The sequence below is a fragment of the Oryzias latipes genome, chromosome 16, assembly GCF_053564925.1.
Source record: "Oryzias latipes strain Hd-rR chromosome 16, Olatipes_Hd-rR_3.1".
Lineage (NCBI taxonomy): Eukaryota > Metazoa > Chordata > Actinopteri > Beloniformes > Adrianichthyidae > Oryzias > Oryzias latipes.
This window is the reverse complement of record NC_136252.1, coordinates 12464812-12485439: the sequence shown is the minus strand read 5'-3', so window position 1 is coordinate 12485439 and position 20628 is coordinate 12464812. Positions and strand designations below refer to the sequence as shown.

The window sequence follows — 20628 nt, the reverse complement described above, 5'->3', positions numbered from 1 at the left end:
AAACTCCCCCTTCAGAATCACTCCTACCCCGTTTCTCTTCCTATCAACACCATGATGGAACAGTTTGTATCCTCCTCCAATACTACGTGCCTTGCTGCCCTTCCACCTTGTCTCCTGCACACACAGTACATCTACCTTCCTTCTCTCCATCATGTCTGCCAGCTCTCTGCCTTTCCCTGTCATTGTGCCAACGTTAAGAGTCCCTATTCTCAAACCTATGTTCCTGCCTTTTCCCTTCTCTCTCTGGCCACGGACCCTTCTGCCTCCCCTCTTTCTTCGACCAACAGTAGTCAAATTTCCACCAACACCCTGTAGGTTAACAGCATCGGTGGCGGTCGTTGTTAACCCGGGCCTCGACCGATCCGGTATGTCTAAAGTGTTGTGGATGATTCGCATGGTTATTTTGGCAATTTTTACGCCGGATGCCCTTCCTGACGCAACCCTCTCTATTTATCCGGGCTTGGGACCGGCACAGAGGCAACTGGCTTGCAACCCCTGTGGCTAGATTTCCTGCTAGGGGAGCATTAACATTCAAAAATTGTAAAAGTTAAATTCTGTATTAGTTTGAGAAATGAGCCTCAATGCCCATGCTCACTCAGTTGAATCGATGTTTAGGGAGTCGATGTATAGGCCTGTGACCCTGTGATGTATTTATGATAGTTTGTTAACAGGGGAAGTTTCATATTCAAGGAAAGCAAGAGTCGTATTCAGACATGTAAACAGACATGTCAAAAATAGAACTAAATTTTGCATTCATGTTTTTTTTTAATTGTGCGCAAAGTATTATTTTTATGCACACGTTTCTTATTGACAGTTATCTTACCCCATACTCAAACTGCTCCTTCTTGTTTTCTGCTCTGCTGTTTGCTTTCTTTCTTCTTTGTGTGTGTTTTAGGTTCAAACTCGCAGCGCTGACGAGCCCATGACCACATTTGTTTTGTGTAATGAGTGTGGTTACCGCTGGAAGGTAAGCCTTTAAACGGGAAACAAAAAAATGTATTTACTTAAATAAGTTTAAAAAATATGTTTCTTTTCTTTAAATTTCAGTTTTGCTGAGCCCTGCAAAGAAAAGCCAGACTTTTTTCTGAGCCTTTTTGATTTCTTTTTTTTCTTTCTATAATATAGGACTTGGAGGGAGTTTGTGAATTATTCTATCTGCTCATTAGAAAATATAATGTTATTCTTAAATTTTTTTTGTTGAATTGAAATGATTTTTAGGCATACTTGGGTAATAAAGGTTTGCTACATGTGGATTGGAGTAGGGCAAGCACTTTAGATTTTCTCAAATGGTGTCAGTAAATTAACCTAGCCATAACTCCTGAACAAATATGATCAAAGGTGCTGTCATAAGATGGATTTATTGTCATGTCACTTTGCAGCTGTTTATTTTGTATACATGCAGTTTCAATAAAGCCTCATAAATCAGTGCTTTTGTTCTTTTTGTTTATATTCTAAAGGGCCCATATCATGCTGTCTGTCTATCTATCTATCTATCTATCTATCTATCTATCTATCTATCTATCTATCTATCTATCTATCTATCTATCTATCTATCTATCTATCTATCTATCTATCTATCTATCTATCTATCTATCTATCTATCTATCTATCTATCTATCTATCTATCTATCTATCTATCTATCTATCTATCTATCTATCTATCTATCTCTCTCTCTCTCTCTCTCTATCTCTCTCTATCTCTCTCTCTCTCTCTCTCTCACCTTTGGCACACTACAGAACAAATGTTTTATGAAATAATAGTTATTTTCGCAGTTCAGTCATTCTCCTACCCAGAAATGAGACAAGATACCGGAGGCACAGGCTTTGGCTCCTTATGGTTGCCACCAATTTCATGAAATCAACCTTGACAGCAGCTTGTTTGCATTTCGCCCACGAAAACAACCAACATCTGAACTTTTGAAAAGATGGGTGTGCATACTTTGCATATAAAATGACTGTTTTTGACGATCACCACTAGCTCAGCGGAGAAAGTTAGTGTGTGTGTTAGCTTGTGGGCGGTGCTGGCAGTGCAGACTCTTCCCGGAAGGGGCTGTTCCTCACTTAACTACGTCACACTGTGAGAAACCTCTTGTTTTCGTAGAGAAGGGGCTAGTTCTCAGAGCGCAGTTTTTTGAGAAATGCTCAGAAATGTGAATGGAGCAAAAATACCTCTTTGGGGTTGTATTTTGTGTGTGCAGGAAATTAAGATTGTAATACACTTAAAAGCTCAAAAATTGATTTTGCATTATACAGGCACTTTAAGTTGACAGTTTGATTTATTTTTTTAAACTGCATTACTAAAATAGGTGGCAACATTTTCTCACAACACAGGTTTGTACTTGCTTCCTTCTTTTTTTTTTTTACAGTTTTTCTCCATTGGTTTGGCTCATTTCTTGAAATAGAAATTACATTCTTAAAACAACATGGACAAACCTCCAAACCACTTGGCAATTGTTCACAACAGAATGGAATTTCTCATTAATTTCATCAAATTGCAAATGTCTTCGTACATGTCTCAATGTCTCAGTACATCTTTGCAATTGATTAAGTACAGGTAGCCTACATTTAGCACTATTTCCAAGTGAATAGATCTTGTTGATCTAAACTGATTGTTGATTCTCAGTCTAATGGTAAATCAATGATTTATCTCAGTCTGTATTAGAAAACTCGTGATTCTGTTTGAAAGATCACTTGGCCCAAACACTTATTTCTCCGACTGTTAATAAAATCACATAAATATTATAATTGTATCATTTCTTCCATATCGTTATTGATCCTAAGGTGTTTTATAAAGTTGATTAAAAAAAACCTGAACTTTCTATCTGATCACAGTACATGAGTTCATATTTCACCAACAGAACATGAACAATAGATTTCTCTCAAACCCACTCACAGTAAATTCACTTTCATAGTAAATTCATGTTTATGGTGTGCTTTATATTCCTAAAATCAAATTTAGCAATCAAATAACAAATTTCTTTAAATTTATTTTTGGCCCAAATCAGTAACATATACTGTCAGTTTCAATCAGTAAAAATAAAAAAACAGTTATTAAACAGTTACTTATATGTTTCTGGTTCAAACCTATTGTCTTTTTATACTTTATGCATGTACATAATTTTATTAAAAAAAAGCATTTTTACTCTTATAAACGCTCTGGGATTGATGTTGAAAAAAAAAAAGTTCAGTTTATTGTTCCATGTTCCTTATTGAGATTCATTACTTTGGAGTAAAGATTCATACAAAAAAAAGCTCACCCCAATGAACTATGGGAGATGTAGTGAGGTATGATAAAGTGCTAATACTAAAACCAATGAGTTATATCGCTAGAGGAGACACGCCCGCTTGGGAAACCTGGCCGACACTGGCGGAGCGCGATGCCATCTTGGTGAGGTCGACGACGCCCACATGACAATGATTTCTATAGCCTTTGGTGGCATCTAAGTAGCTTTTATGTAATTTATATATATTCATATTTCTACATATTTCTAAATATAAATAGATATATTATCTATATATATATATATATATATCTATATATATCTATATATAGATATATATAGATATATATACATCATTTGTTGCTGTTAAATAAGAGAAACAGTCAGCCTTATAAGCTAAAACTTTAATGAAATATGCAAAGTTGCATGACTTGTAAATAAAAAAATATTACAAAGAATTTCTATAAATCATTTTTAAACATTTAGAAGTTTTAGACCTCTTTGACATGTAATTTAAATTATTTAGAAAAGCCCAACAATAAGTTAATAATAATAATTAAGAACAATATATAAATAAGTCAATAATAATAATGATGAATCAATAATAGATAATAACGATAATAAATCAATAGTAACTCAATAAAAATAATAAATGATAACAATAAATCCATAATAGGTCAATAATAATAAATGATAATAATACATCAATAATAAGTCAACAATAAGTCCCAAAGTCAACAACAGATTTACCTCTTAAAAAAAACAAAAAACAAAGAAAAAAAATAGATTTACACTACTGATTCATGTGAGTGATCAATAGGTGTTACTCAGATTGTATGGTGTCGGGTTTCAAGCGAACAGTCTGGCCAGTCTTATCAAAATCTGGTTCCATAAAATGTTTTGAACATAGCCAGACTGTAATGCTAGTTGGTAACCACAGTGATCCATCTGGGTTAGCTCTTTTGATAGCTAAGGCCCACTTTTTCATTAAGTCTGAATCCATTGGAAACCTGCAAGAAAAGTTCAGTCACTGAGTCAGAAATGTAGAAAACTACATTACTATAATAGCCTAATTCCATTTTTACTGTATATAGGTTTAACACGAGAAAGTTTACATTTATGTCGACAGCATATTAAATGTACATCATGCAGCATGTTGATAATAGCCCTGCAGCATCATGCATGTCAACATGTGTACTATTAATGAAGCCCATGCAGCATTAAAATAAATTAATTACAGTACTTACCTGTGAAATGTTATGCCTTCCTCCTTCATGGACTCATTTCTCTGAATTTGGCAGTTGAAACCCGCACAATGAACCGGTATTTTGCAAAAAATGTGTTGACATGCATGCACTGCAGCAGTGACTTGACCTAGGATACAAATTCTGGCAGGGGAAACATCCCTTGTCTATCCCGACTCCCAAGGCGCCCCTCTCAGATCGGTCCCAGAGCTGCTTCACTCGGTGAGAATTGGCGTTTGCTTTTCCCGCTACACTCCTCTGATGTCAGTCTGGCGCTTGCTTTTCCAGCTGTGTATCATCAGCATAACTGTGAATGTCAATGCCGTGTGTCCTGATGACATCCCCAAGAAGCAACATGTACAAGTTAAGAAAAACTCAGAAACTCAGTTTTGATTTTAATATTTCCTCCATCACAAGAAAAATGCTACACAAACATGTTAAAACACCAAAAACACAACTTTCATTGGAGTGGGTCTTTAAGTTGAGAGGTATGCTGTTGTGTCACTTTTATTTTGAAAGGAAAAAAGGGGAATGTGTCATGATGGTTCAAGCAGAATAACAAATTATTTTTATATTACGATGAGGCGTCATGTGTTCATGTTCAAATCTAGACTTAAAACATTTCTGTTTAGCCGTGTATATGACTGAAAGGTCCTATCTGCACTTTTCTTTCCTTTCCTTCCTTTATTTTTAAATCAGTTTTCAAATTTTTTTTTCTTTTCTTTTAAAGTAAATTTTATGTTGATTATTTCTATGATGTATTGTGATTTTAATGCATTTTTCTGTTTTGTGAAGCACCGTGAATTACTTTGTGTATGAATTGTGCTATACAAATAAACTTGCCTTGCCTTGCCATAGGCATAAATAATCCTCTGACACACTAGGTAACCCGATGTGCTGCATTTAATGACTTCTGGTGTGGGAAATCCTGCAGCTATTTCAATTCAATGCATTAAAACCCTTTAATCTAGATAGTTTTTAATGATTGTGGTCTGGGCTACTCAGAGGTTGCTCTTGGGTGCCATGGGGCCAGTGAGCTGGGGTTTGAACAGGTCTTCCTTAATGCATTGAAAGGTGTTTGACCTTTCGATCTTTTTGGCAATACAATTCTTTAAAGGTTGGCAGGTTGCACGGAATCCACACCAACATGAATGTCTGTCATTTTGCTGCTGCTCCTTGTCTTCCACTTTGAGACAGCAAAAATTGCTTGGACTTTCTCTCCCTCTCACACACACACACACACAGCTCCGCATCTTCACTCTCACAGTAAATTCACCCTTCTAAGGCTCCACAACAGCAGCATTCAACAGCAGCCATTTGGAGAGAGGATTTCAGTGAACAGCCCCTGTGAGGTGAGTCATTCTTTTTTTTTTCTTCACAATAATGTTAAATATCTCATGATCATCTAGAATGATTTTGAGTTTATTTTCATTTCTCATTTTTAAGCTTTTTCACACTTGAATTGTCATTTTTTTCCCCTATTGCTGTCTTTTCATCACAAACTTTTTATGTCACTATCAGAGAGAATTTTCTTCTTCTTGGTAATAACAGGATTTTGTTAAATTAAATCTGAATATTCTGCTATGTCACATCGTAAATCCTGTCAGCTCCAAGCAGCATGATCTAATTTCACAAATGGCAGCTGTGACACTGTGGGAAAACGAGCTGGAAACCTACTCCAAAAGACAAAACACACAACATAAAGGTTGAAGCAGTCGTGGCTTTTGTCCTTTACAGGCTGCCAACAAAGGCAGAGGAAGGATTTTCCTCCTGAAGCTGCGGTGGTGCTGTGCTTCAGCTCTTCTTACTGTTGCTGTTTGCAGCTAAATGTGTGGGAATGAATCGCTGGTGCTGGCACAGCTTTGATCAGACACAGCCTCCCTCTGAGCTGCTCTTGTCGAAGCACAAATGCTGCAGAGCAGAGACCTGCTAAGTCTTCACGTAGATCCGGCTGTTTTTCCCCCTCACTGTTTAGCTACAACGACCGCGGTGAGGATATGCCGAAGGCAGTGTGCGTTTTATCATGGGTGACTGCTTTTTTGTGGAAGTCTTGATTTGAGTTTCTTCAGTAAAACCTGAGCTAATGAGCATTTTATCATCAGCAGTCTTGACTAAAAGCAGAAACTGTGAAATCTCAATCTTCACAATGCGAAAGTCTGTCTTTCAAAATGCAGGACAGTATTTTTTTCTTTCAGGTTCAGGTTCAGGTTCTTTGGAGAAAACTGTACACATAACATGTGTGATGCTACAACATATCTGACAGGGTTTAGCACATGTCAGAAAATGATTAAATGTATTTTGAAAAGAGATTAAATAATGATTTTGCCTCCCAAAATAACACAGAGAAGAATTAGTCAATGAGTTACAAAGACCTATTTCAAACGGCTGATCCAAATCTGGTCTTTGATACAGTCAAATGACGTCTTTCACAAAAATGGTTGTCAGTTACGTCATTCCTTTTACATAAAGAGCAGCCCACATCTGCATGTTTGTCACTGACAACAAACTCATTCAAAATATCCCAAAGAACCCAATAACATTAGAATATTCTATTAGCCTGATAATGTTAATGCTAATTATACTGTATTATACTGCCCTGGTGACATCATTCCTCTGTGCATTTCAAGTGATGGTTGAAAATCCAGAGATGAACAGAATTATCCTTCAGGGGAATTCATTTGGATATGGCCCAGTACTATCCAAATGAATTCAGGAACAATCAACAGAAAACCAAAACATGTTTCCATTTTCTATTAAAATACTATGCATATAAGAGCACAAACAGTTATGGTAAGAGCCTTATTGAGTTTGCATTTGTAAGTAATATTGTGGCTCTTTGGAGGACTAAAACATTATGTGAAAACTAGAAAATATGGATTCTAAAAATGTTCCAACACAGCTACACCGTGAAAACAAATAAAAACCTTTTCATCTTATAGCTGCTTACAATAAATAGGAATCGTGAGTTATTTAAATCCTAAAATCCTCTGGTGGCAGCAAATTGTGGCAGCAAGCCACTGGAACTTCTGATAAATGCAGCATTACCCAACTGCTTTGATGAAAGACACAGGCAGAAAGCTTCAGAAAAGCTCTGCCTTTATCCATGTTACTGTGATTGGAATTAGTCACATCATTAAAGGAGCCGCAGACTGAAATCAGTTTGCTGCAAGCTTGTGGGGCTTCATGGAAATCACAGAGTGAAAGCAACAGCTCTGCAGTTGTTTGTAGATTCTTTATTAAGATTTATCACATGATTATAATATTCTGATAGAAGTATGGATGCAGGATCTCAATGTCTCCAGAGTTCACAAGACTTAAAGATACATAGTGAGAAATTATTGTGAAAACATTGTTTCTGAAATTTTGAACATGCGGATACTAACATTAAACTTCTACAATACTACTATATTATAGTAATCACACCAAATGTGGTGACTGGTGAAACAATTCCCAAATAGCATTTAAACAATGTTTTAACAATGTCACCAAAGTTTTTGTCACACCTTAAGATGGGAAGGTGTCAAATGTTCACTTAAGGATTGAGGTAAGAAAGGTGGCGCCTGCATGTGATTTGTTCGCTTTATTCTTTCATTTATTTGTGTTTCTCCTTGTGTCCAGACTGGATCAAAAATGTTATATTACTACAATTCTTTCTTCATAAAATTAACAATCCCTCACTCTTCTTTTCTGTTTTAGCCTGCATTGAGAATGGCCTGCAGATAGAGTTGTAAGCATCTAAAGACGCACCGCCCCAATGGAAGTGACAGATAAAACCAATTCTTTGCACAAGGCGCAGCTGGCCAACTCCACATGGAACTTCTACCAACAGAACTACACCATAGCTCCTCCCTCCCTAAAAGACAAGACAAGCCCTTCTGCTGCTGCAGCATGCGAGCAGGTCCACATCGCTGTGGAGGTCTGTACCGAGGCGTGTAAGCTTGTTCCTGGCATTTCAGGTATCTTTGGAAAAACGTCAACCAGTGATGGGACTTTGAGTCAGGTCTCATTACAGTGATGCAACGCGTACCATCAAGCATGACACTTGTGTACATCTTTATTAGTTTCGCTGTCTTTGTAGCAAATGTAGCTAAGCAGAGATGGATTTGTTCTTTCAGAAAGTTTGCATGAAACACTCTCGGGACTTGACTTGAACCATGAACATCTTTGATTTGTATTTTGCTGGATTCACACCGGACGCAATTTGCGCATCAAAATCGCGTCTGCCGCCTCTCATTTGATGTAAATGTCAAATGTACTGATCAAGCCTTGACGCCCCAGCCCCGCAGCAACCGCCAACGTTTTTCTGGACTTCACTTGTTGCCACCTCGAGGAAAACATGGAGGATGTTGAGCAAGTAGCTTGGGGTCATATGTTTTGGAGAGCTCTACTGAGGCACCGTCAAGCACGCCGCTGAGTCTGGGTTCACCAGATCCTTCAAAGTGCTAACACACCAGCTGGGTCGACTTGCATTTAAGTGGCCACTTTGAAAGAAAAGTCTATGCAAACGCATGCAGACCAGAATTTCTGGCTGTTGCGTCTGAAACGCACGTGATCGCGAGCTCTACGTACCAATTCAACCGGTTGAACTTTTTTACGCAGCAACGCAGAGATTTGAACAATCAGGGACTCGCATTTCTTAGTGACATGTTAGTAAAGTCCAGACGTGTCATCTGTTGTAAACATGATCACAAAGGAGATAATAATCGCGGTTTGTGCCCAGCTGGATTAATATGACACAAAGATGGATATTTAAAGGAACAGAGCTGGGAAAACAAAAAGCCTGGAGGAAAGTTTGCAGGACTTGCACTGCTTTGACTTTGCGCACTGAGAGTCAACCTATTGTATGTGTCGGACGAACGCTAGTAAACAGTAAAAACACAAAAGAAAAAGAATCCCCCCCTCCCTCAGGCTACCTGCGTGTCTGGCGGTGGTCCGGTGTGAACACCACCGGCTGAATGTGAGTTCATGAATCATGCAGCACGTTCTTGAATGCACCACACACGGCCAGTCTGTATGCGCCTTCAGAGACTCTTCCGGTGCACTTCCGGTTGACAGGCCGCTGCCGTCTGGATGGACCCTGGGTGGCGGCGGCCTTTCAAGGATGTATCCCGCCTGCTCCCAACAGTAATCGGGACAGTCTCCAGCAACCCCGCGGCCCCAGCGGGTTAAGAAAATGGATGGAAGTTCAGGACGAAAATCCTCGCATCGAGCACCCTTATTGAATTAATTTTATTCTCATTTGATCTAGCTGTGAAAATGTCATGTGCGGAGTCCCTAATTGGTTGACACTCGTGTGCTGCGCCTGAGACCATCGACCGAGACTCTACATTAACTTAACTTTAAAACTCGATGCCCCTGAAGTGCAAATTGCGTCCAATGTGGACATACCTTTTGCTTATTCATCCATTGTTGTTTGATTGGTGCCTGCTTTTCTCCTCTGCAGGTTTTTCTCATTCTTGGCATCGTTTCTCTGCTGGAGAACATCCTGGTGATCACAGCCATAGTCAAGAACAAGAACCTGCACTCCCCCATGTACTTTTTTGTCTGCAGGTGAGCAAGTCATGTTGTGAGGGAAACATGAAACAGTTTTACACTTTTGTATTTCAACAATTCATTATATTGTTGAACCTGGTTTTAAATGTGCTTTGTAAGTTTGGTTAACGTCTTATTCTCAGTGTTTAAAACTCCAGTTTCATTCATTAATGTATAGATTAAATTTCCCCCCAAGCATTATCCAGTGATTCCATAAACCTCTGTTATTGCTGTTTCAAAACAGTACTTTTGCCCTGCAGCCTAAAGGCTATTTTAATTATACTTTATCAGATCACTCACTGTAGTTATTGCCACTGTGAACCAGTGTTACCAGGTAGAATCAGTTTTTCAGCCCAGATAACATCTAAAAGCCAACAGACTCCCAAAAAAAACAAAAAAAACATCCAAGACGTTAATCAGAAATTATCTAGCCTGAAAGCGTGGACAGTGTTATGAATATTTGCATGCATAAAAACCCAATACATTTGCCAACTACAAATTGTGTTTCATATCTTAAATCAGCATTCTTTTTACAAACAGAGCAGGTTCATTTTGGGCCAGGAAGAATGTCTCCCAAAAACACAAACGTGAATGATACAGACAGACTATCAAATAGACACAGCAAAATACAAGCTCTCTCTGACACACATCGTCGTGTGTGCACACCCACAAAATTCACACACTGGTTTTACCTTTAGTTGTAAACAAAGCACTTATGCCTCTTTTTCTGGACAAAAATCTCAGCGACTTTAGCAAAAACGTATTCCTTATGTCCATTTTTTAACATTTGCCTACTCTGAGCAAGTGAGGCAGGTCTTGGTGCTGCCTCACCTCGCAGCCTGTGCTTTAGTTGAACAGGACATTAGCAGAAAACAGTGATTTGGAGTATAAAAATGATCAGAATCACACACGTTGTTACCCTTTTGGCATATCCCTTGTGGAACCAGCTTCTACTGATCCACACAGTTGGTTTGGCAGAGATTTCTACGCCAGATGCCCTTCCTGACACAACCCTGTATTTTATCTGGACTAGGGACTGGCTCATGGGGACCCAGACTTGGGCCCCCTTGTGGCTACATAGTGAGGTAGTAGCGCGAAGGGTCTCAATTTTATTTTCCATTTTATGTTTTTACTTAGATGTTATTTATTTAATTTTCACATCTTTCTGTAAGGCTTTAGGCAGACGTTTTAATATATATATTATACTCTAGGCTGGAACTTTGGAGTTTGAGGAGGCCTCAGGACCTTTCTGACCGTGAACAGCAGTGGTGACACTAGTAGAAAGAGACCAATTAGTCCGGCTCAAAACTGCCACAAGACACAGTACAGGGTCTCTCACTTGGATGTTGGTGGCTGCTCCTGCTTTGAAGTTTTGCGTAGAAGGGTTGACATGTGAGGTCGTCCTTAACGAGAAGTGACATCCAGCTCCAACCTAGCGATGGGTCCGGCAACACCAATGCGCAGGCTAACGTGTTGAGCTCAGAAAGTGAAACCCTGTGTCGGTGCGTGTCTCACTTCAGGAAAATTCACGATACAGCCACTGTGTTGGTGTGTCACAGAGGGGCCAAACAGGGAAGTGCATCTGCCAGCAGTGTTGCCAGATTCTGCGGTTTTCCACCCAGGTGGGTGGATTTGATTTTGACATTGCAGAGAAAATCTGCTTTGGGCAGGTTTCGCATCAATTTGGTGGGGTTAATTTAGTTTTATTTTGAGTCTAAGCTATCTTTAAATTTGAAAAATATTTTCTTTTGAAAAATTACTGGATCTTCTCGGTTACATTTCTGTCACTTGGGTGCTGAATTCTCGCACTGGCACTGGCGTGGGGGAAACCCCCCGTTTCCCCCACCCATCTGTGTTTAACGTTTTCTTTTACTGAATCTTTCCTAAAGGTGTTAAATGTCGTGTTTTAATTAGGTTTGTGGAATTATTTGATAGTTTTAATAGTGTTTCTGGCTTTTTGTCCCCCCCATATATGCATAATATTAATCAATTTCAAACTGACTCTTATTTGAAGTTAATCATTAATTATTCTGGAGGTTAAATGAGGCATTTGTTTAGCAGAACTGTCAACCTTAAAAGCACCTCCTTAATGCTGGGGCATTATAGAACGAGACATGGGAACGAAGAAGCAACAAATACAATGAGAAATATTGTGTTTACACTAGTTTATTTCATCAGTACATCAGTAGAGTTTCTTCACTTGGTTACCTGCAATGATGTTTTCGGTCCAGCAGGAGTCAGTATTGAGTGACACAGTATCAAAACAGTTTGGGCAATGTGCCGAAACGCTTCACGAAGCTTCATCTACTCATCACTACTCCAATCCAGAAAGCTGTGTCCGAGTCCAGAGAAGGAGGGCCAATAAAAAAGACTAAACAGGGTACAGGTATTTCATGTTTGTCTGTTGTTCATTTACTGTTTGGATCTGACTTAAGCCACATTGAAAAGGCACAAGGTCAGGCAGGCAGTAGCTCTGTCTTAGTGTAGTGGGGGCTCTTGAACTCATGTTTGTTCATCTGACAGCAAAAATAGCAGATGTAATATTATTTGAATATGTCTAAATATTGGACTTTCAACGAAAACCTAAAGTAAAAATTAAGGATGACTGTGCTGGACCAACACATCTCAACTGTTTCATCTCAAAGTTTCAGAAAATGACGAAGTGGAGAAATGGATTCATGAATCAGGTTTGAGGGACACTTATGAACTCAAGGTTCAATGAAGAATCAGTTGGAACAGTAATTGTGTGTCTGCATGCGTACTGGTCTTGTAGCAATTATTTATCTTTAGGCTATTTTTCCTTTTTTGAGGAGGAAATTCTATTAACATCTCTAGTTCCACACCGAATAAAGATGACGATCCCTTGAGAAATTAATAAAAACAAGTATTTGGATATATTTTGTTGCTTTTTACATACTGTAGTTTATTTGCTGTTTGTTTGTTACTTTTGTCACTTATCTGATGTTTTTTCTACCCTCGTTGCACAATGTTTCCTTAAAGCAACAAATATATATCTGGTCCAAACCTATCCGTTCTATCACACAATCAAATCCTGGAATGACCACATTCAGACTAGGGTGTAACCATGTCTCCCACACATGCGATATTTTCAGAAAAATTCTTATCTGCACACACTTTATAAATTACAACTTTAACCACATCCCTTCTCTCAGTCACTGATATCGACACCTTTTTTCCACATATTCCTGTGATTTTCTTGGCCTTAGAAAGTTTTTCAGTATTTGAACAAAATAAAACACTGGGTAAATTTTCAAAATAATTGAACCACAACCAGTTTTTAACTTCCTCACTACAGGTCTGACACTACCGTAAATTAATTTGTTAATATTGTCTGAGTAGATTTGCCTTTTTAAAATTCTTTTTGATTTAGTTTCACAATCTTTTGTATTGAAATCTTGCCAATAAAAACAAAAATCTGCGAGGACAAGATGAAAAAGAGAGTTTATCTGGCTGTGACTCCCCATTTTGAGCAAGAGTCACATTAGGTGTAACTCAGGAGCTGGAGGTGAAGGAGCCAAAATGCAGGAACCTGGGCTTGGAGGTAGAAACGTAAACATAAAAGAAAAACTTTAAACAGGACAAAAACTGTGGAGAAACAGTGGATGACCTGACAATGTAGAACTGAAAACCACACACTTCGAGTCACTGAGGACAATGAACAGAAATGAAGACAGCTGTGGATGATTTGCATGAACATAGAGGGACTAACCGGGGACAGAACACCACTGAAAAACTGAACTAAACTGCAGAATCCTAGAACATTATGATAACGTTACATATAAAAGATTTCACCATTCTGGGGATGAAAATTGTAGGAAATCTGTGTTTAAAATATTACCATTTGTATAAAACTTGATTCATGTTGATTATGCCTGAAGCACATGTACCAACATAAATAGCTTCCAGTGTTTTATCGCTTTAATGTCTTCCAAGTCTATGATAAAATGAACAAACTTATGTTGACATTTGTTTATATAAAAAAAGACAATTGTTTCACTTTCACCTACACAGGACACATTGCTGTGTAGTTATTTATTAGTGCTTTATTTTTATACTTTACTTTTCATATTGTTTAACTCTTGTGCTATCTTAGATGACCCCACCCTTACATGTTACATGTTCTTCCTACCATGACAAAGGTGGATAAAGGTGGAAAGATTTCCTGTAATCCATGGACACCAGTGAAGATCACAAATCATTGAAGAAAAAAGGTTCAGAGCACTGTCTAGTGGGTCTAGATGACCCAACTCCCAATGTTAAAGTGCCTAGGATAGCACAAGGGTTACAGGAAAAAAAAGTGCTTTTGCAGCCCTTTTCCGACTTCTGAAATCATTTGCACGCCCCTGAGCATCAGGTTAGGAGAAACGGATAACAGAGAGCACACTGCTTTAGAAAATTGAGCACAACAGTCGCTTTCACATCAAAGAAGGGTTTGTTTGCTTTCTTGAACATCTTTTGCATTAAAAAAACATTCATGAAGCTTTCTGGCTGTTGCAGCCTGGCGGTGGCAGACATGCTGGTTAGCGTGTCCAATGCCTGGGAGACCATCATCATTTACCTGCTTAACAACAGACAGCTGGTGGTGGAGGAGCACTTTATCAGGCAGCTGGACAACATCTTCGACTCCATGATCTGTATCTCTGTTGTTGCATCCATGTGCAGCCTGCTGGCCATTGCTGTGGACAGGTAAAGAACGGGAACATTTAATGATTTGATTACATCTAAATGGCATCTAATATCGAGTCATTACTTATCAGTTGTAAAACAGAATCTCATTCAAACGGAAATGCAATCACCAGGGAGACAACTGGCCTTAGAGCTTTGTTAGAAATACAACCTTGATTAAACGTTGTGGTTTTGAAAAATATTAAGGGCTTCAGGGGTCTCTAATATAGCTAATGTGTATGTGCAGGGGTGATGGGCAAGCTTCTGAAATGGTGGAGAAAACGAGACAAACAAAGGAACAGCAGTAGGTCTGATAGACAGCAGCAGAACTAAAACTAAATGTGGATCCAACGGAATACTCTTTCATCATATTGAGACAGAAATAAAGTTGCACACCGTTAAAATCCCTTTTTATGGAAGTTTATCTCCCATAGTTTAAACTATAAAAATTCAATGGTTAACGGTTTTTGCCTCACAGCAAGAATGCCCCTGGCTCAAGTCCTGCCTGGGGGACCTGAAACAGAACATCAATGGGGGACCTTTCTGTGTACATGGATGGGTTTTCTCCGGAGACTGCGACTTCCTCCCACTGTCCAAAAAACGCTTCATTGGTTAGCTGGTTACTCTAAATTGTCCCTAAGAGTGGATGTGAGTATGTATGGGTGTCTGATTTGTGGCCCTGGGACAGACTGGCGACCTGTCCAGGATGTCCCATGCCTTCGCCCCAAAGAGTCCGGGGATAGCCCCGGGATAGGCTCCAGCAGCCCTGTGACCCCGAAAGGGAACAAACGGATTAAAAGATGAATGAATGAACGAATAATACTTCAATTTGCAATTTAATCATGCAAATTTTAATGGCATTTTGCAATTTATCATTATAAATTACATTCAATCTCAAATTTTTTAAATTAAAGCAAAATCAATCACATTGTTGTGTTATTTCTTTAATTTACTGATTAACCCGCTTTTTCTTTCCTAAAAATTTAGATTGGAATATGTCAGTTTCTCATCAAGTGTTTACCCACTTGCCTGGATTTTGCAAGTTCTACTCCCACTTTCTTTTGATAGACCATTTTAAAATATTAAAAAATACTCATCTAACAAATGTGATAATCGGACACTGGGGAGTAGAGTAGAGAATGTACCACCCTATTAGATCGTATATTACCTACTAAGTTCATGTCTGCAACAGATTTTTGTTCAGCCCTCAGAAGTTATTATTGGATCATTTCTTTATGGGTATTATGTCCCTTAAAAGCTCCTGTAGGTATATGTTGTCACTTGTATGAATATGCATGGATTGGTCCATCTAGTTCTGCTGCATCAACAAGGGAGTATCACAATCGCAGTGAAGTCCTTAAACTGCCTCTTCACCGACCATCCAATGCGCAGTACAGATACAGTGAGGACTTTTTAAGACCAAATGTTTGGTGCATGGGCTGATCCAGTGGGACATAACTGTAATTAGCAAGCCCAGCACACCAGGAGCAGCAGCTCTTGACAGCTTGCCTCCCAATTACCAGATGCAGCAAAGTGACTGGCCCACCCTGCCACACAGAGAAAAGAGTTTTCATGCAATGGGGGCTAAGAAAGGAGGCCACCAGTGCTTTTGAATAATCTGCACATAAGAAGCAACTCAGTGTTCGTTAGCCAGCCTAAAAAAAGACAGCATCTGCCTTTAATCAAAACAGTCACTTTCAACACTGCAGAATGAAGCCGAGTTGGAAATACAACTCAGTTAAGAAGAAAGTTAATGCTGGAACGGAATTTGACCTTTTCAACACATAGATCATTGGCAAAACCTCACAAACCGTCATGTAGAGAACAAATACCACACCTCCCATTTAAAAAAGTAAAATGTCAGATGAAGCAGCTGATAAAGCAGAAGATGGACCTTTCTGCTGGACCATGAACTGGTCATTGTTTTTTTTCACTGAGATGCAGTTCGCCCTTTACTGAAGTTTCTTTTCATTTTTACCAACAGGTACGTTACAATCTTCTATGCACTGAGGTACCACAACATCATGACGATGAGGAGAGCGGGCTGCATCATTGGTGGAATCTGGATCTTCTGCACAGGATGTGGAATAGTCTTCATCCTCTACTCTGAAACCACCCCTGTCATCATCTGCCTGGTCTCCATGTTCTTTGCCATGCTTCTCATCATGGCCTCCCTTTACAGCCACATGTTTATGTTGGCCCGTTCGCATGTCAAGAGGATTGCTGCTCTTCCTGGTTACAACTCCATCCACCAGAGGGCCAGCATGAAAGGGGCCATTACACTCACTATCCTCCTGGGAATCTTCATTGTCTGCTGGGCACCCTTCTTCCTCCATCTGATCTTGATGATCTCCTGTCCACGCAACTTGTACTGTATGTGCTTCATGTCCCACTTCAATATGTACCTCATCCTCATTATGTGTAACGCAGTGATTGACCCGCTGATCTACGCCTTCAGGAGTCAGGAGATGAGGAAGACTTTTAAGGAGATCATCTTTTGTTTTAGTTTGACAAACATCTGTACCAACCTCTGTGCTCTGACCGGTAAGTACTAAGAACAGAGAAAACCATGAGCAGGAAGCATGCCATGAACTTGACAGGATCTACAGCCAAATGACTGACGTGTGCAGCAAACTGAGGAACCTTGATATGTATTGAAAACAGCATCTTCAAATAGTCTCTATGTTGTATCAAACAGCGCATCCACAGATGCAAATACTCTGCCAGCTCCATCTGAAAATATGAGCTAGTTATTATGCTTGTTAGCATGAAACCGATGCCAATGTCTTTACATCTATTTCTCATTTTTGTGGCATGCTCTGATCAAAAAGATTACAGGGAACAACACACTGGGACCTGAAAACTCTGTTAAAAAAATTCAGTCACTTTGTGTCTAATTTCGATGGTCTTTATTTAACAGACTATATTCGTATGAAAAATTGAAAAGTTACTATTGAATGTCAAAGACAGGGAAACTTGACACGAGGAATTAATCCAGATGCGGCTCTAGAAATACCTCCAGATTCCAGCTCTTCATGTAGATGAGTGACAGGTAGCTCTTCTTTTGCATGCAGCTGCAACCCTGACATTTGCCAGGGAACCTCGATATGATAGGCAGCTGAAGGAATGGGAACACCTCCAAACTCAGAATAATGGAGCTAAGCTTAAATCTTAAAGGAGAGTAAGTATAACTAATACAGAAGACTAAAGTGGTCTAATCTGGACTTTACTGTATTTTAAAGCTACAAATCGTGATCCAAGTTTCTGGATTATTGTGATTCTGTCTGCTAACAAGAGAAGAATTTGGTTCCTCTCACATCCCCATGCAGACATGCTACATTCACTGTCCGCTAGAAGAACACTGTGGCAGAATCGGGTGTAAACAGCTGACTTCCAACCTGCTGCTTTTTTGAATGTGAAGTGAACTCTTTTCTGTCTCTGTGCATTTACATCCCATCTGTTTTCTGATTTATAGAGACGCCATCAGGTTACTCTTGAATGTAAAAAAAAAATGTAGATATTGTGTGGGTGGTAGACCGAATGTAATGCAGCATTGCTTTGTGCCACACACTAAAACAGCTCTTTTGTGTCTCATGTCAGTATTTTTTGCACACAAAATAGCTTTGTTCATTCATTATTACTTCATGTGTTACATTTTTTTTATGCTGGGAAAAGGTATGAATTTGAAAGAAAACAGGGTGAGACAGTGAGAGGGAAGAACTAGTTTCCTTTTGTACTGTACTGTCCTTACTGTTGATTTCTGTGCAATTTATAATAAAAACATTCCTTAAAGACCAGGGAAATCAATAGAAACTCAGAAATACAACATCTCTGCAGTTGGGGTTTGTGAAATGTTTACTGAGTGTAAGCAGGGGCGTCTCTAGTGAGGGGGGGGGGGGGGGGGGGGGCGTGCCACCCCAGTTGCTCCCACAAGCTGAGACTGAAACTTGGTTTCGCATTACATGTTAAACGATATCTTAATAGTAAAACTAATATGTCCGAGGATCCTTGAACGCACCACTCATGTACTACGTGCCTCTACAAGCTGCCCCCCCCCCTCCCCCCACCAGGTATACCAGCCTGTACATTTGTAGTAGTTTTTTCAAACCTATGGACTTTATGCATATCTGTAACTCAGTTGTCATTGAGATTTTTTTTTCCCTGAATACTGTTACAAAGGGAATGAGGGAAGCACCCAGGCGCAGAGCGGATTAGGAGGCATGAGGGTCCAAGCAAAGGGATCTTGAATAACTAAACTAAAATAAAACTGAACAAAACTCCACTACAGCATGCAGGCAAACTCGAAACTCTAATGACAAAGACATAGGAACTCGAGAACAAACTAACATGAGACCATGGATCAGCACAGGAGGAAGGGAAGACAGGACTTAAATACATGCAGGAGTCACAGGTGGAAACAATGAGGGCAGATGGGGACCAGAAGTAAAACTCGAAAACACGACACAACACAGGAAACCCTACAAAATAAAACAGGAAACTGAACTCACAACATGACAGAAACAATAGACAATTAGAACACAAAAGAAAGTAACTAAAACCGTGACAAATACCTTTGTGGCAATGCAACAATCAGTCCTTAAATAATGAAGCCCAAATAATGAATCTCCTTAAACTACAGTGTATTTGTGGGCATAGATGACTACTGTCTCCTATCATTTTATATATTAGGTATTTACATATTTCATCACACCTGAGTTAATAGGTTACTACAGCTTGGGGAGAATAATTTTAAATGTAATCAGAAACTGATCCGTTAAAGCAGGAAACATCTCAAACCTGAAAGATAGGAGCCTCTGGGGACTAGAATATGCATTTCTTTACATTGCTAAGGTTTTATTGTAAACCAAAGTTTTTATTTTGTGACAGAAAATGTTGCTTTCAGGATCAATATGTCAAGGTTGAGTCGGGACACAAATGCAGGACAGCGAAAAGAGCTTCAAAAGCAAACAAGGTTTAATCACAATAGTACTTGAAATGACTGAAGCGAACTTACAAAACGACCCAGTGACAAGAAACAAACAGACCAGGGTTTAAATACACAAATGGGAATGACAAACAGGTGAGCAGACAGGTGCCGGTGATGACTGGTGAAGTTACCTAGTGAAACAGTGAGCCCTGAAAGGAAGTAACAAAATAAAAGCCCAAAACCGGAAGTGAGAAAACACCCACCAAACCCGCCCTGGCTCCGGCTCCTGACACAATAAGTAGGAACAGGGAGAAAAATTGCTTTACGGTGTCATTAATAACATATAGAAGAACTAGATTTCTAGTGCTACCTAGTGGAAATTTATAGTGGTCACTCTCGCTGTGCATTATGCATTCTGTCCTGACTTTTACAGCTATTCCATATGATGGCCCTGAGGTTCAGGCCACAGTCACGATTTGCCTTTTGATGTAGAATCCAGATAGGGAGCAGTATTTCTTTTAAGCTTATATGTTTTCTTTAGTTTGCTGTCTTTTACTAACTGTATTGGTTTGAATGTGCGTAGGTTTTTCTTTTCTAGTTTGCTTTATTTCTTAAAATTATTAGTTTTAATTATAAACTACTAAAAATATTAAGGGACGTTTAATTTTTTGCTGACAAATATTCTTTCTCAACAAATTATCAAACCATCATACTTTTACAACACAAGCACGCAGTTTCTATTTAAATAATGTGGAAAATCCAAGGATGAACAAATCTTTCGCAATGTCCTCGTCTTATTGAGATCAGTGTTTGTGTATTTGTTCAGAAAGAAAGAAACCCTGGGCATTTCTACAGGCACATGTGGTGCAGGAGAACATGTTGTTTTCATGTCAATCGTTTTCTTAGAGTGACCTGGGTTCGAATCTCACAACAGGTATAAATTCCATGTCTTACTACATGTTTTTCTTTGCTCAGTAACAAACAACTCATTAAACATTCAGCAACAAAAAATAACAGG

The 20628-nt window shown here is 39.1% G+C and overlaps 2 protein-coding genes across 6 annotated transcripts in view; both read left to right on the top strand.

Annotated features, from left to right (window-relative positions):
• The window catches only part of tcea3 (transcription elongation factor A (SII), 3), a 29824-nt gene extending 28399 nt beyond the window's left edge, over positions 1–1425 (top strand). For all 3 annotated transcript variants that reach the window (XM_078933434.1, XM_078933433.1, XM_078933432.1), the window contains exons 20-21: positions 896–967; positions 1048–1425. In XM_078933434.1, coding sequence (XP_078789560.1) covers positions 896–967; positions 1048–1056 — 81 coding nt within the window. In that variant the 3' untranslated portion in view covers positions 1057–1425. The remainder of the gene's footprint in view (positions 1–895; positions 968–1047) is intronic.
• A 4058-nt stretch (positions 1426–5483) lies between these two features.
• Positions 5484–18496, top strand: LOC101174292 (melanocortin receptor 5). Of its 3 annotated transcripts, XM_078933427.1 has the most exons (6): positions 5484–5817; positions 8162–8381; positions 9909–10015; positions 11518–11619; positions 14516–14704; positions 16668–18496. In XM_078933427.1, exons 2-6 carry the CDS (start codon positions 8220–8222, stop codon positions 17236–17238), a joined length of 1131 nt encoding a protein of 376 aa, XP_078789553.1. In that variant the 5' UTR covers positions 5484–5817; positions 8162–8219; the 3' UTR covers positions 17239–18496. The 3 variants fall into 3 exon arrangements, with proteins under 3 accessions (XP_078789553.1, XP_004077707.1, XP_078789554.1); XM_004077659.5 differs by lacking the exon at positions 11518–11619 and having other exon boundaries at positions 5495–5817; XM_078933428.1 differs by lacking the exon at positions 5484–5817 and having other exon boundaries at positions 8285–8421.
• The last annotated feature ends 2132 nt before the right edge of the window (positions 18497–20628 follow it).

Coding starts and splice junctions, on each gene's coding strand:
- LOC101174292 (XM_078933427.1), top strand. CDS start 8,220: ATGGAAGTGACAGATAAAACCAATTCTTTGCACAAGGCGCAGCTGGCC. Junction 10,016..11,517: donor ATGTACTTTTTTGTCTGCAG/GTGAGCAAGTCA, acceptor GTCTCACTTCAG/GAAAATTCACGATACAGCCA. Junction 14,705..16,667: donor CTGGCCATTGCTGTGGACAG/GTAAAGAACGGG, acceptor TTTTACCAACAG/GTACGTTACAATCTTCTATG.